General features: G+C 48.2%; 1 protein-coding gene across 7 annotated transcripts in view; it reads left to right on the top strand.

Moving 5' to 3' along the window:
* LOC147031766 (tubulin monoglutamylase TTLL4-like) overlaps window positions 1-10,445 on the top strand; it is a 118,027-nt gene extending 107,582 nt beyond the window's left edge. For 6 of the 7 annotated variants that reach the window (XR_015054151.1, XM_085867031.1, XM_085867024.1 and 3 more), the window contains 2 exons: window positions 9,442-9,506; window positions 9,598-10,445. Coding sequence is in view for 5 of the 7 variants with exons in the window: in XM_085867031.1 (XP_085723157.1) it covers window positions 9,442-9,506; window positions 9,598-9,711 (179 nt within the window). In the remaining 2 variants the exon portion in view is untranslated. Of the gene's footprint in view, window positions 1-9,441; window positions 9,507-9,597 lie in introns of those variants that run through there. The other variant, XR_015054152.1, reaches the window with a different exon arrangement.
* Window positions 10,446-13,235: the final 2,790 nt, after the last annotated feature.

The following is a 13,235-nucleotide window of genomic DNA, read 5'->3' as shown; positions in this document are numbered from 1 at the left end:
ACCGTCCTGCTTACTCCCCCATGCCATCAGATTCGTATTCTGCATACTCGCAGGAACAGTCATACTGGGGGCCCGCATTAGGCCAAGAGACCCCGTGGCCTCTGCCCTCCCAAAACTCGGCATGCACACCCCCGCGTTGTGCAACCCCCTGACCTCGTTCAGTGACACCGGCCCCGCCTGGTTCGGCCATCCTGCCTCTTACACTGGGTCTCAACACGGTCCACCAACTCTACCTTCATATCCTCTACCTTCCCTCCATTCGTGCTTGCACGTCTTTTGCTTTTTCCAAGTCGTCCTTAACCTTCTCTACCTCCCGTTGAGTCTCTCCCAATCCACCTTTTACCAATTTAACTTCTTCTTCTGTCTCTTTTATATCTCTGTCCAGTCACACTCCCATTCCCTGCGTCTCAATCTCGGCCTTCCGTCCCATCTCTTTAACCATTTCAGTCATCTCTTCCTCACCCGCCTTCACCGCGGTCCACACCTCTTTTACATTCCCTTTCAACTCGTTCACCTCTGCTCGTATCGTGCCAACTTCCTTTTTCATTTCGTTTTTCACTTTTTAAGCTTTCCTGCAGGCCCAACCCCATGCTCTGCATCTCACCCGCAGCGTTTGCACATTCTCATCCATTTGTTGCGCATTCTTATCCATTTTTTTATTAATTTCCGCCAGCATTGCGAATAACTGGGCCATGTCAAATGTACTCTGCTGAGCCGATTCGGCAAGGATCAGGGGGGGGATTTCAGCCTCGTCTGGGGTGTGTGGGTGTGCGGAGATTGGCTCTCAGCCTCGTCTGGGGTGTGCGGAGGTTTCATCAATACCTGCTGGGGCGGCATTTCACTTTGCAGACGGATCACAAACCACTTCAATTCATCCTGAGACCCGAACGCGGGGTACCGGTGGTGGCAGCCGCGCGAATACAGCGGTGGTGTCTATTTCTTGCTGCTTACAGCTACGATATTCAGTTCTGAAGCACCGAAAAGCATGCTAACTGCGACGGGCTCTCGCGGTTGCCTTGCGCGGAGGGTCCAGCTTCGTCTGAATCGGCCGACCGGGTTGATGTGTTTGAGCTGAGCCAGGTCCAAAGCGGGCCGTTCATGGCCAAACAGGTCGAGGTGGAATCGGCTCATGATCCAGTGCTCGCCTGTGTCGTTCAGGCGATTTCTACGGGGAATTGGAGCAATCTACCTTCAACACCGGCATTTCAGCCTTTCGCGTCGCGCACATCGGAGCTGTCGTTGGTCCAATGGTGCGTTGTGTGGGGAATGAGGGCGGTGATTCCACCGAAGTTCAGGCAGCAGTGTTTGGAAGAACTACATGTCAGTCACCTTGGCGTCGTGAAGACCAAGAGTCTTGCTCGTAGCCTGTTGTGGTGGCCGGGGTTGGACAAAGACATTGAGCAGATGGTTAAGCATTGCACCACGTATCAAACAGATGCTGATAACCCGCGGCAAGCTTCGGAACTGTGGCCAACTCCAGGCAGGGCCTGGCAGAGGGTCCATGTGGATTTTGCGGGGCCGGTTAATGGCAAAATGTTTTTGATTGTGATCGATGCATTCTCTAAATGGCCGGAGGTTGTCTTAATGCAGCATACATCGGCAAACATTACAATAGAAAAACTGCAGACGATCTTTGCTAATAAAGGATTACCCGAGATTCTGGTCTCTGATAATGGTCCACAGTTCATCGCAGGTGTATTTGATGAGTTTATGCATCAAAATGGTGTTCGACATCTAAGGTCCGCACCGTATCATCCTGCGACGAATGGGCAGGCGGAATCATTTGTTAAAATGTTGAAACGGGCTTTGCGCAGGGGGGGGGGGTGTTGCACCTGTGCAGACGATGGTCGATGTCTTTTTGCTCCAATACAGGAACGCTATTCATCCTGTCACGGGCGATTCTCTTGCCATTCATCTCTATGGACGGGCATTGCGGTCCAGACTAGATTTGCTGCGACCTGGAGGGTCGGTGAGCGGGGCGGTATCGCGCCCGACGCTGCTGCACGGTTTTGATGTGGGACAGCGGGTAATGGTGCGCGATTATTTCCACGGTTTCAAATGGGCGCCGGCTGTGGTCTCTGTGGTACTGGGGCCGGCGAATTGCATGGTGCGGACTGATAGTGGGGAGGTGTGGAAGCGGCACGTGGACCAAATGCATGATCGCTGTTCAGCGTCACACCCCTCCCCCCCCGCCCCCCTCCCGTGCCGAGTAATGCGGGACCCCCTCCTGTGTTGTCGCCGTGGCCAGGAGTTGTATCGCCAGGGCCAGACGTGCCGACGCCTGCGGGGTGTTCACCTGATTCAGTCCTGCCCGAGGACGACGAGCAAGCTTATCGGCCGAGGGCGGTTGTTGTTGCGGATGGGGCAAGTCCGGCGAGGGTGTCACCTCGACCTGGCCGGGAGGCGTCTGAGCCTAGGCCATCTGGCAGCGCTGCCCGCCCGAGGCGGGTCAGGAAACGACCGTGGTACTTGGAGGATTTTTGAATCTTGATTGGTTTCGTTTGGTCATGTTATTATTGTCATTTCATCATTGGAATTGTCATTTTGCAAGGGGAGGAGTATGCTGTATCACGTGGTTGGGTTTTCGTATATCATGTAACTCGCCCGCTAGGGGTGGCAGTGATGTACATCCGGGCACTCAATAAAGCGGAGTTACTGCTAACACTCTCGCTCTCCATGTTCCACTGCACCTCGGACATCCCAGAGACGGGGACGGGGACGGGGGGGGGGTGAGAGAGGGAGACGGGGGGGTGAGAGAGGGAGACGGGGGGTGAGAGAGGGAGACGGGGGGTGAGAGAAGGAGACGGGGGGTGAGAGAGGGAGACGGGGGGTGAGAGAAGGAGACGGGGGGTGAGAGAGGGAGACGGGGGGTGAGAGAGGGAGACGGGGGAGGGTGAGAGAAGGAGACGGGGGGGTGAGAGAGGGTGACGGGGGGGGTGAGAGAGGGAGACGGGGGGTGAGAGAAGGAGACGGGGGGTGAGAGAGGGTGACGGGGGAGGGGTGAGAGAGGGAGACGGGGGGTGAGAGAGGGTGACGGGGGGAGGGGTGAGAGAGGGAGACGGGGGGTGAGAGAGGGAGACGGGGGGTGAGAGAGGGAGACGGGGGGTGAGAGAGGGAGACGGGGGGGTGAGAGAGGGAGACGGGGGTGAGAGAGGGAGACGGGGGGTGAGAGAGGGAGACGGGGGGTGAGAGAGGGAGACGGGGGGTGAGAGAGGGAGACGGGGGGGTGAGAGAGGGAGACGGGGGGTGAGAGAGGGAGACGGGGGGTGAGAGAGGGAGACGGGGGGTGAGAGAGGGAGACGGGGGGGTGAGAGAGGGAGACGGGGGGTGAGAGAGAGACGGTGGGGGTGAGAGAGGGGGGAGGGGTGGTGAGGAGGGGGGAGATTCCTACAGATGTGATGTTCAGTGTAACATCTATCCGAGAGACGGCACACACATTGATGAATCACTCTGCTTGTGAAACACCAGGCTGACCATTCACAGCTGGGTTGGGATTCAAACCCAGGCTAGCAGCTTCGAGCAAGCATGCATACCTCTCGGCTGTCATACCATGCTGTGGCTATGCATTGCTTTGTCATGACTGAACACATTTTTTTTACTCATTGTAATCATCTCATGTATTTTGCCTTTCTCGCTATACTAAGGAAATGGCCCCACAGAGAACCGTGCCGTGGTATCTCCATCGAAGTTGGAAGAGCACTGTCCAAGTGACTGAAGCAAGCAACGAGAGTTGAAGAATCTTTAAAAAACTAAACGTTTAATTTTAATATGTATATCCCTCTATGCCGAAGTGGCATGTCGTATTATGAAATACAATTTTAAATTGTTTAAATTGAAATGAAATTTTAAAAACCACACTTTGCCATGGATGCTGGCTTTCCATCAAACATTCTTTTTTTTCCAACTTCAGTGCCAACTCACCCCCCTCACCCCTCACTCTCACTCTCAAAGCAACCATCCCACTCTTCTCCCTCCAAGCCTCCCTCTCACCTCTCTCAAAAATCCCCCTTCACCTTTCTCCCACCTTTCATCCCCCTCACTCTTCCTTCTCAAAGTTGCCCCCCTCTCATCCACCAACCTGCCTCCCTCCACTGCCCTCTCACCTCCATCTCTTCACTCCACCTCCTCAAATCCTCAACTGCCTTCTTCCTTGTCTCTTGTCCCCCTCTCCCCCAGCACCACAGAGCCTTTTCTCCTCCTCATTCGGCCCCCTCCCCTCGCTGTTCTGCAATACCCCACACTCCTTCAGCAACCCTCCTTACCTGCCCCCCTCGTCCCTTGTCCTAACCTCCCCCTCCCCCTCCACCTCCTGCACCCAAAGCCTCCTCCCCTTCCTCTTCATTAAAAGTGTGGACCTCAAATATCCGGGGCCTTCGCTCAAACCTTTCAGATCTTTCCATACAGGTTGCCACTGACAAACCAGATATTATCTGCCTAACAGAAACTTTCCTCTCCCAAGATGTGTCTGACTCCCAAGTATCTCTCCCTGGCTACTCCCTCTTACGGTATGACAGACCTGAGCCTCGTCCTGGTGGAGGTGTTGCTCTCTTCATCAAAGACTCTATTCCTCACTCTCCATGCACTGCTCTCACTCCCCCACACCCCCAGGAATACCTCTGGCTTCGGCTTCCCCTCCACTCCCACCTCATGTTTATATGTGTACTGTACCGTCCACCGAACAGTGATGACTCCATCTACACCTCACTATCCGAAAACATGGACCATCTTCTCTCTTCTCATCCAAACTCTCTCTTCCTCTTATGTGGTGACTTCAATTGTCATCACGCCAGTTGGCTAGGTGTGGGTACCTCTCTCACCTGCCATGGCACCTCAGCAAAAGCTTTCTGTGACTCATTAGGACTGACTCAATCGGTCAACTTCCCGACCCGGATCTCAACCAATGGTACTCCATCTCTTCTGGATCTGATTTTGACAAATTTCCCTCACAATATCTGCTGCTCTTCCTTCGCTCCAATTGGTTCTTCTGACCACGTCCTTGTTAAAGTGGACATCACTCTGGCTGTTATCAGAGAACCACCTCACCGCCGTCGAGTCTGGCATTTCACTCAAGCCGACTGGCAGGGTCTCCGAGCAGCCATCAAACTTATAGACTGGTCTCCTATCACTACTTTCTCCAACATCAACTCATCCTGGGAATTCTTTCAAAGAAACTTGCTCTCCCTCATGCACAGATTTATCCCCTCTCGTGTTCAGTTGTCTTACCCTTCCTCCCGCCCTTGGTTTACTGAAGCTTGTGGCGAGGCAGTTGTCCTGAAACAACTTGCCTTTGCCTCATGGAAAGCAAACCCAACTGAGGGCAATCTCAGTTCTTTCCACAAAGCTCGGAACAAGTGTGTATCTACCCTCAGGAGAGCCAGAAAACAACATCTTTCTCATCTCAAGTCTGAACTCTCAAACCTCTCTCCCTCCTCAAAATCCTGGTGGCATTTAATCAAATCTGTTTCTGGTGTATGTTCCCCCTCCATCCCCTCCCTTACCTCAAATGGCCGCACTGCTGATTCCACACGTGATAAAGCTGAATGTCTAAACTCGGTGTTTGCAGCTAAATCTTGTGTCCCAAACCCATCACTATCTCTACCCACTTTACCCAGTCGCACCCAACTGTCCCTGGACTCTGTATCCTTTTCTCCTGACAAGGTGGAGAGCTTGCTTTCAAACCTCGAGTCAGATTCTGCAACCGGTCCAGACGGCATCAGCCCACGTGTCCTCAAAGCCTGCTCTTCTGCTCTTGCTCACCCTCTCTCTGTTCTATTCACCCTCTCATTTGCCCAAGGTCATCTGCCATCTGCTTGGAAATCTGCTAACATCACTGCCCTGCATAAAAAAGGTGCAAAAACAGATCCCTATAACTACAGACCAATCAGCCTTCTCCCAATCATCAGTAAGGTGATGGAATCCATCATCGCCTCAGATATGAAATCCTTCCTCTTCTCCAATGGCTTGATTTCCAATCATCAATTTGGTTTCAGACCAGGTCACTCTACCCTGGATATGCTGCTTCTGCTCTCCCATCAATGGATGGAGGTCCTCAATGCCAGACAGGAAATCCGAGCCGTATCCCTGGACATATCACGTGCTTTTGACACAGTCTGGCACCCTGCCCTACTCACCAAACTCTCTTCCCATGGTATTCAAGGCCATCTCCACTCATGGCTCGCAGACTTCCTCTCCTGTCGCAGTCAACGTGTGGCCCTAAATGGAGTTCTTTCATCCCCTCTTCCTGTGCAGGCTGGAGTTCCTCAAGGTAGCGTTCTGGGCCCTGTTCTTTTTCTGGTTTTCATCAATGATCTCTCGGACTCTCTGGAAAATCCTCTATTTCTCTTTGCCGACGACTCCACCCTCTGCCGTACCATCTGTCATCCCTCAGACCGGCAAGCAGCAGCTTCTTCACTCACTGCAGATCTGGATAAAATCACAAACTGGTCCAACACGTGGAACATGTCTTTCAATCCAGACAAATCTCACACTCTCACTATGTCTCTTCGAAAGGACCGTTTACAAAACCCCCCCATCCACTTTCTCAACAATCCTCTGGAAAAAGTCTTTTCTTTCAAGCTTCTAGGTCTCACTATCTGCCATGACCTTTCCTGGGAAAGTCACATTTCCAACCTCGCCTCAAAAGCCAGTCGCCGACTGGGAATCCTCCGTCGTGCTAAGTCCTTCCTCGGCCCTCTTGAGCTCCTGACCACTTACAAAGCTTTTGTCCGTAGCCTGATGGAGTACTGCTCTCCCCTCTGGGCTGGTGCTCCTGCCTCCCACCTTTCTCGGCTTCACGCTGTCGAAACCAGGGCATTTAAGATCATCGGCATCTCCCGCAATGAAGCTGAGTCTTTGGGCCTCTCACTCAATCACCGCAGGTTGGTCGGTGGTCTTTCTGTCTTCTACAGACTCCTCTCCAGCCTTGCCCCCCCTGCTCTCTCTGCGATTTGTCCCCACCACATTTCCACAGGGCGCTCAAGGTCCGCCACCAACCCCCTTCTGGTAAAACTACCAAAATCACGAATCACTGCTCATCTTCACTCTTTCATTCCTCTTTTTTCCCGCCTTTGGAATAAACTTCCTCACTCTATTCTTTCCCATTCTTCCCTCCAGGCTTTCAAAACAGCTGTTCACCACCACCTCTTATCTTCCCCTATCCAAATCCTCGATCTTTTCTACCCCCGATAATCCACCCAAGCCCACTTCCTTCATTTCTCCTACTTTCCTTCCTGAAAGTCCCTGAAATATCCATCTTCTCTTCGCCATGTTCCCCGTCCCATCCCCATCCCTCTCCCTTCCACAGTTCACCTAATGTGTCTGTTCCCCACTGTTTTGTCCCTTCCACTCCCGCCCCTCTTGTCTCATGCCTCCTTGCTGTGAGTTGTGTGTTAGCTCTCATACGAGCCTCGACCAAGGTATGCAAAAAAAAAAAAAATACGATTGGACAAAAAGAGGAAACATGGTGTAAAATTAAATTGCACATTTTCAGTGAGCGAGTCACCACCCGGGCAACTGACTTGTAATTGGAGTGAGGCTTCCCTTGGCATGCATGCAAAGTTTCAGGCCACTCGGTTTCATGGTTTTGGAAATAGGGAGGACACACACACTAACATTTATTGTTATAGATGAGCATTGTGCTTTGTGCCACGAACGTGTGAAATGCAAGAAGGATTAATAAGTAAGAATGCGGGAAATGCAATTCGGTGCCGGTCCGGAGGGTCAATTGTTTACGGTGAGTGAAAGGTGGTTGCTGGTAAATCATAAAAAGAATGAGAGTATTTGAGTGGTGTGGAAGACAAACGCACCAAAGGACAAGAATAAACCTGCATAGTTGAAAGAAAGACAGGATGAAAGAGGTGTTGTTTAATTGAGGTTTGGTTAAGGGGATTATTGGTGGATTGAGAAAGGTAGAGTGGGGGGGATTGTTGGAATGGACCGATTGGGGTATTGAAAGTGGTGGGGTCGGGGGGTGGACAACATCATACCAGGGCGAACCAAACTAACCACAACACATGTCCCCCCCACACCCCCCCCCCAAACCATTAGATGAGGAGCAAAGGTCTACCTACACATAGACTAATGAAATCTCTCATCCTCAGGTCTCCTATGTGTCCATGTATGCTCTCCCCCCGGGGGTACAGTTCCAAAACCATCAAAATATGTTTGTGTTTTTTGTTTTATTTTTATTTTGCTTCTTTGCACTCCTGAATTGCTGGATAGGATGAGTTTAAAACTTGTGGTTGTAGTTTTGATGCGCACAGGAAGCTTTTGGGCAGTAAAAAAAAAACAATATCATACTCCCGGAAGTGGGGACTGCTATGCCAAATAATTTTTGATATTAACATGTTGAAGCTTGACTTGACACAAAAAATGAATTAATACTCCTGTTAAATCATAGCCTCTGGAGTTTGGGGTAGAGTGAGGATAACAATTATCTCTATGTGATATTGTTTGTTGTATCACAACTGGTGGTAGCTTATATTACAAGTCATACTAAAATCCGCCGCAGACATCATAGAAGTGGAAGAATTAACCTGTCCGTCAGGATGAATTCTTTGCCAGTCTATATAAACAGCAGAAAGCAAAAGATCAGTATATAATGGCAGGAAATTATATAAGTGATCTTTTCTACTCCCATTAATCAACCCCCCCATCCCCCCCGACTCCCACTCCATTCTAAGCCATCCTCTTTTCAAATTTCCAGTTTTTCCTCCTGAGAGTTTGCTTCTGTATCCATCTTGTCCACCCTGTGCATCCTCTCCTGCCCCACAGTTGTTTGTCCAAGTCTGCCTCTATATTGTCCTTCAACTCTGCTGTTGGTGTTTTCCCTCTCTCGCTGCTGTTCCTTTTGCCCTGTGATGTCCTGTTAAGTCCTGATCCGTTCAGTGTACTAATACAAGCTCTGCCATGAGCCTCGACTATGTATACACAAAAAAGTAAGAGAAAGAAATGCACAGACATTAAACTCGATGTGTATGGATTAAATATCTGCAGGCATGGGCTTCAGGAACAGGAGATCGTAATGTGGCAGTTGCATATTGGTGACAACTGCATCCCACACCTACATCACCTCTCCACCCTGCTCCTCCCCAAAACCAATCCCCCACTCATCCCCAAAGCCAGTCCCCCACAAGAAAGTGCACATATTTTGGCATTTAAATATTTTTTACATTTTCTACAACAGTGTCCGTCTCAACCTTGAACCACTGTTCATTCATTACTGAAATGTTTCATTCATTACTGAAATGTTTCATTCATTACTGCAATTAATGTATACATGTATGGTACAAAAACAAATGCACACCATTAGGTTTGAGCAATGTTTCCAAGCAAACATTCTCCTAAAGACCTAAACCTTTTCTTTTATTCCTCGATCTGAGCTTTTTATTCTTTTCATCTTTTTTCATGACACATGATACTACCCTGCCTTTGTTTGAACAGGGATTGCATTCCTGAACAACTTGTGCAAGCAACATTTCCACCTGGACCGCAGTGACCATCACCATGTGAGTACAAACGTTTCTGTGTCTCTTGATGTCTTCACTTCTATCGGACTACAAATGTGACCAAGACTTGAGTCTTTGAATCCTTGTGCAGTGGGTTGAACCAGATGACCAACTGAGCTTGCAGAATGGCATCGAGTCGACCAAGCTTCTGTGTGAGACCAATGAAGCAGTGCCCCAACTACAAGCCATTGGCAGCTCGAGCTGATGATTGAAAAAGTGTTGCCACAGGGGACCAATCCCGAACTTGGCAGATTGTAGAAGGCCAAGTTCACACTTTGATTGGGGATTGGCTTGAGAGAGTGGTCGAACAAGCGTCTGAGTTACTGTGATGGATTGGCTGATGTGAGGATGTTTGCAAAGCACTAAAGCCACTTGGGCAGGTTTTTGTGGTGAAGGCTTTTCTTTTCTTTTTTTAAATCTTGGGGTTGAACCAGGGCAGCTCAAACACTGCAAATGTGAAGGGGTGCCACAGTTGTTTGTTTTTTAACTACTCTGCCATAAATCATTGGTCTTTGCCACACTGCTCACTGCTCATGTCCCATCATGCACTATTGGGTCGTCCTGCTCCCACGATCAAGACATGTTGCAGAGGCTTTGCCAAACATCTGATGTCGCAAAAGCGCAACCCCTCCGCTCCCCCCCTCCGCTCCCCCCTCCCCCTTCCTCCCTCGTCTATCATTTTCCAACAAAGTTGTCATGTTGCTGAGTTTGTACTTTGAAAAATGGTTGTGAAATTATTTAAAGTTTGCCAAGTTGTAATTGTATTGTTTTACATTGCCGCAATTATTTTTTGGTTATTTTAGTTTGCTTGTTTCATCTGCTGCTTTGGGAAGCTCTTTGAGATGTACGTGGCGTTTTGTGGCCTTTCACACATGACGCCTCTCATGTCTTATTTGAAAACTTTATATTTCTATTTTGAAATAAACGTGAATATGATAACTTGCTGATATAAAATGCACCTCAAAGAACCAAACCAACCTCCATTTTGCGGGAGATCTATAATTTCCCTCACCCCTCCTCCCCCAACCCAACTAAAGGCTAAACACTGCAACTTTCACGTAAATTACTGGGAAATTAATGTTGCTTAAAATTGTGTCAAATTCTTCTTTTTCTTATTATTTTTTTTCATGTGAGTAGGGTTAGGGGTATCTAACAATCAGATGTAGAAGTACTTCTCAATGTAAAGGAATATTCTGTATTACAAATGGAGGAAGCTTAATCACTGTAGAGATGAGAACATTCAGGTATGATTTATTTAACTATGGGACAGCCAAAGGATACATCTTGTGTTTTTTAAGATCAATGCAATTATTAACATCCATGTAATTTGGGGATGGTGTGTTTGCCGTTCACGTTGCTCATGAGGCTGTGATGACAGGTAAGGTATGATGGTGGCATAATTGAGGGCAATGGGCTGACAGGATGGCCTCGAGGTACGCACACTCGCCTCTAAGCTGTCTTGCCTGTGTTTGAATCCTGAACCAGCTATCAACTGTCACCTCTGTGTTTCACTGGTAGGGTGATTCATCAACATGTGTGCCATCCCTTGGATGGACGTTAAACGGGCGTCCCATGTGCCAACATTCGTTGGTGGCCTTTAAATAAAAGATCCCATGGCATCCTTTGTGAAGAGTAGGTGAGCTATTGCCGGCACAATGAACAAATTCCACATTCCTGCCCGAACCAGCAAGATGGCATTGCATCAGCGGCCCTCAGCCAATGATGCTACACCGATGTCTTGTGTAGCATACTGACGAAGAAGAATGATTGAAGACAGTAGATTAATGCACGCGTGGGTGTGGATTCACTGCTGGGAGAAGGCATCATTTTTGAGCATTTTGGTTCTAACCTTAAAACCATATTAGTTTCAGGAGACTTGCCATGTCACTATTGGATTGTCGTTTGTTTAAAAAAAAACAAAAAAACATTTCACCGGTTGTCTCATTAATGGCTGAGTTAGTAACCTACTTCCCTCTCCTCGTCTGATCTGCACTTGTTGGTTCTTACTGCCTTTAGTGCAGCTGAAATGCGACCTATGAAAAGGCAACAACCCCTGAACCAAATAGAAAAAGAAAAACTCCCATTATTAGGTCAGCGAGCTGACCTAACATTGCCATTCGATGTCCTCAGATGCGTCCATCTGTCTGTCTGTCTGTTTCTGTCCGTCTGTCAACAATTTTTATTATCCCCCGCCGCGTGGCGGAAGGGGGATATTGTTGTCACCCAGGTCGTCCGGCTGTCCGTCCGTCCGTCCATCTGGGCGTCAACATTTATAGCTGTGAGTGTGATAACTCATAAACTGTTCGCCATTTTGATTTGAAATTTGGGTCACACATGTACCACCTGAAAAGGAAGAACCCTATTGATTTTGGGCGTGGCCGGATCCAAGATGGCCGACTGGGGTGGCCATCTTGAAAAAAATGTTTTTTGTAATAAATGGAAAACCGCTTATCTGATTTCAATTATTTTTGGTTACTACGTTCCTCACCCCTGGGGAACTTTTTCGAGATGATGACCAAATGGTGTCTTGTTTCCAATTCACCTCCCTCATTATCTGGAATATGAATGACCTTTTTCATTCAATGGCAGGGGATTCCCCATCTCTGATGGTATATTTTTTTCTATCTCCTCCTAGACATCTCGGCCGATTGAGTTCTAACTTGACACGATGATAATACTAGTTGCTCTCTATAGATCTTCTGAGCCCTTTTTCGCATTTTCACCTTGGGGTCAAGGTTACAGGGTCAAGTGCAAAATGACCGATTGGTGGAATGGCCTATAAGGAAGCATCGGACGGCTATAATGCATAATGGGGTTCATCGGGATTATTAAGAAGATTTAATTTGACCAACTAGTTTCTCGTTACCTCTGTCGTCTGGTTCCGTTTATTGGACAACACGAGGTCCGCTGACTTCAACATGGCTTCGCGCGGTTATTTTAAGTTCAATTTAAATTCGGTTTTCACTTTTCATAGTCGCCAAGGTTGATAACACTCGGTTGCATCAAGTTTTGTGAAAATTGAATATGCCATATTCTTGATTGAATATGCATATTGCATATTCAAATGCATATTGCATAATCATGCATATTCATGAATATGCATATTCAAATTGAATATGCCAAAATTGAACTGAACATGCCATATAACGAGGCTGTCTTCAGTTCTAGTTTTTCTGTTTTCACTTTTGGGACCTTCTGGTGTAGCTACACGTTTAAGGAAGATAATTTTTGTGCAAATCCGCTCAGAAACACACTTTGCATGAGGAAAATATATTCAATTCAAATAACCGTGAGACTCTGGAAGGGACACCACATGCTTTGCGTTCACTGCTTCACCTCGTAACCTGTCCTCCTGAGGGGCCAGGGCCTGATTTAGGCATGGGCAAGCTGGGCAGTTGCCCAGGGGCCTCCACAACCAGGGGGCCTCCACATATTTCATGAAAAAAAAATTGTATGGAAAAATGTATTTGTGAGTGCCTGAATGGTAGTTGGTAGTTTGTGGAACAGATATAAGATATTCATCTTATCTCATTCTCTGTTTTATATAGAAGTCAGTTGACGTCTATGGGAGTATGGGACTTTGCACGTCTCTTTACTATTATTATCCTCGAATTTTTCAAGTTACATTTATGGTCCTTGCATTTTTAAGGTTACTTTAATAGTTAGTTTACGTTTGGTTAACCCGGCTTTAGCGGTTTGCACTTTGCTCTACAAAACAGTTGAGGTATA

This window comes from Eptatretus burgeri, chromosome 2 (genome assembly GCF_056783735.1).
Source record: "Eptatretus burgeri isolate ZD-2024b chromosome 2, Ebu_testis_v1, whole genome shotgun sequence".
Classification (NCBI taxonomy): Eukaryota; Metazoa; Chordata; class Myxini; order Myxiniformes; family Myxinidae; genus Eptatretus; species Eptatretus burgeri.
This window is presented reverse-complemented; position numbering and strand designations above follow the sequence as displayed.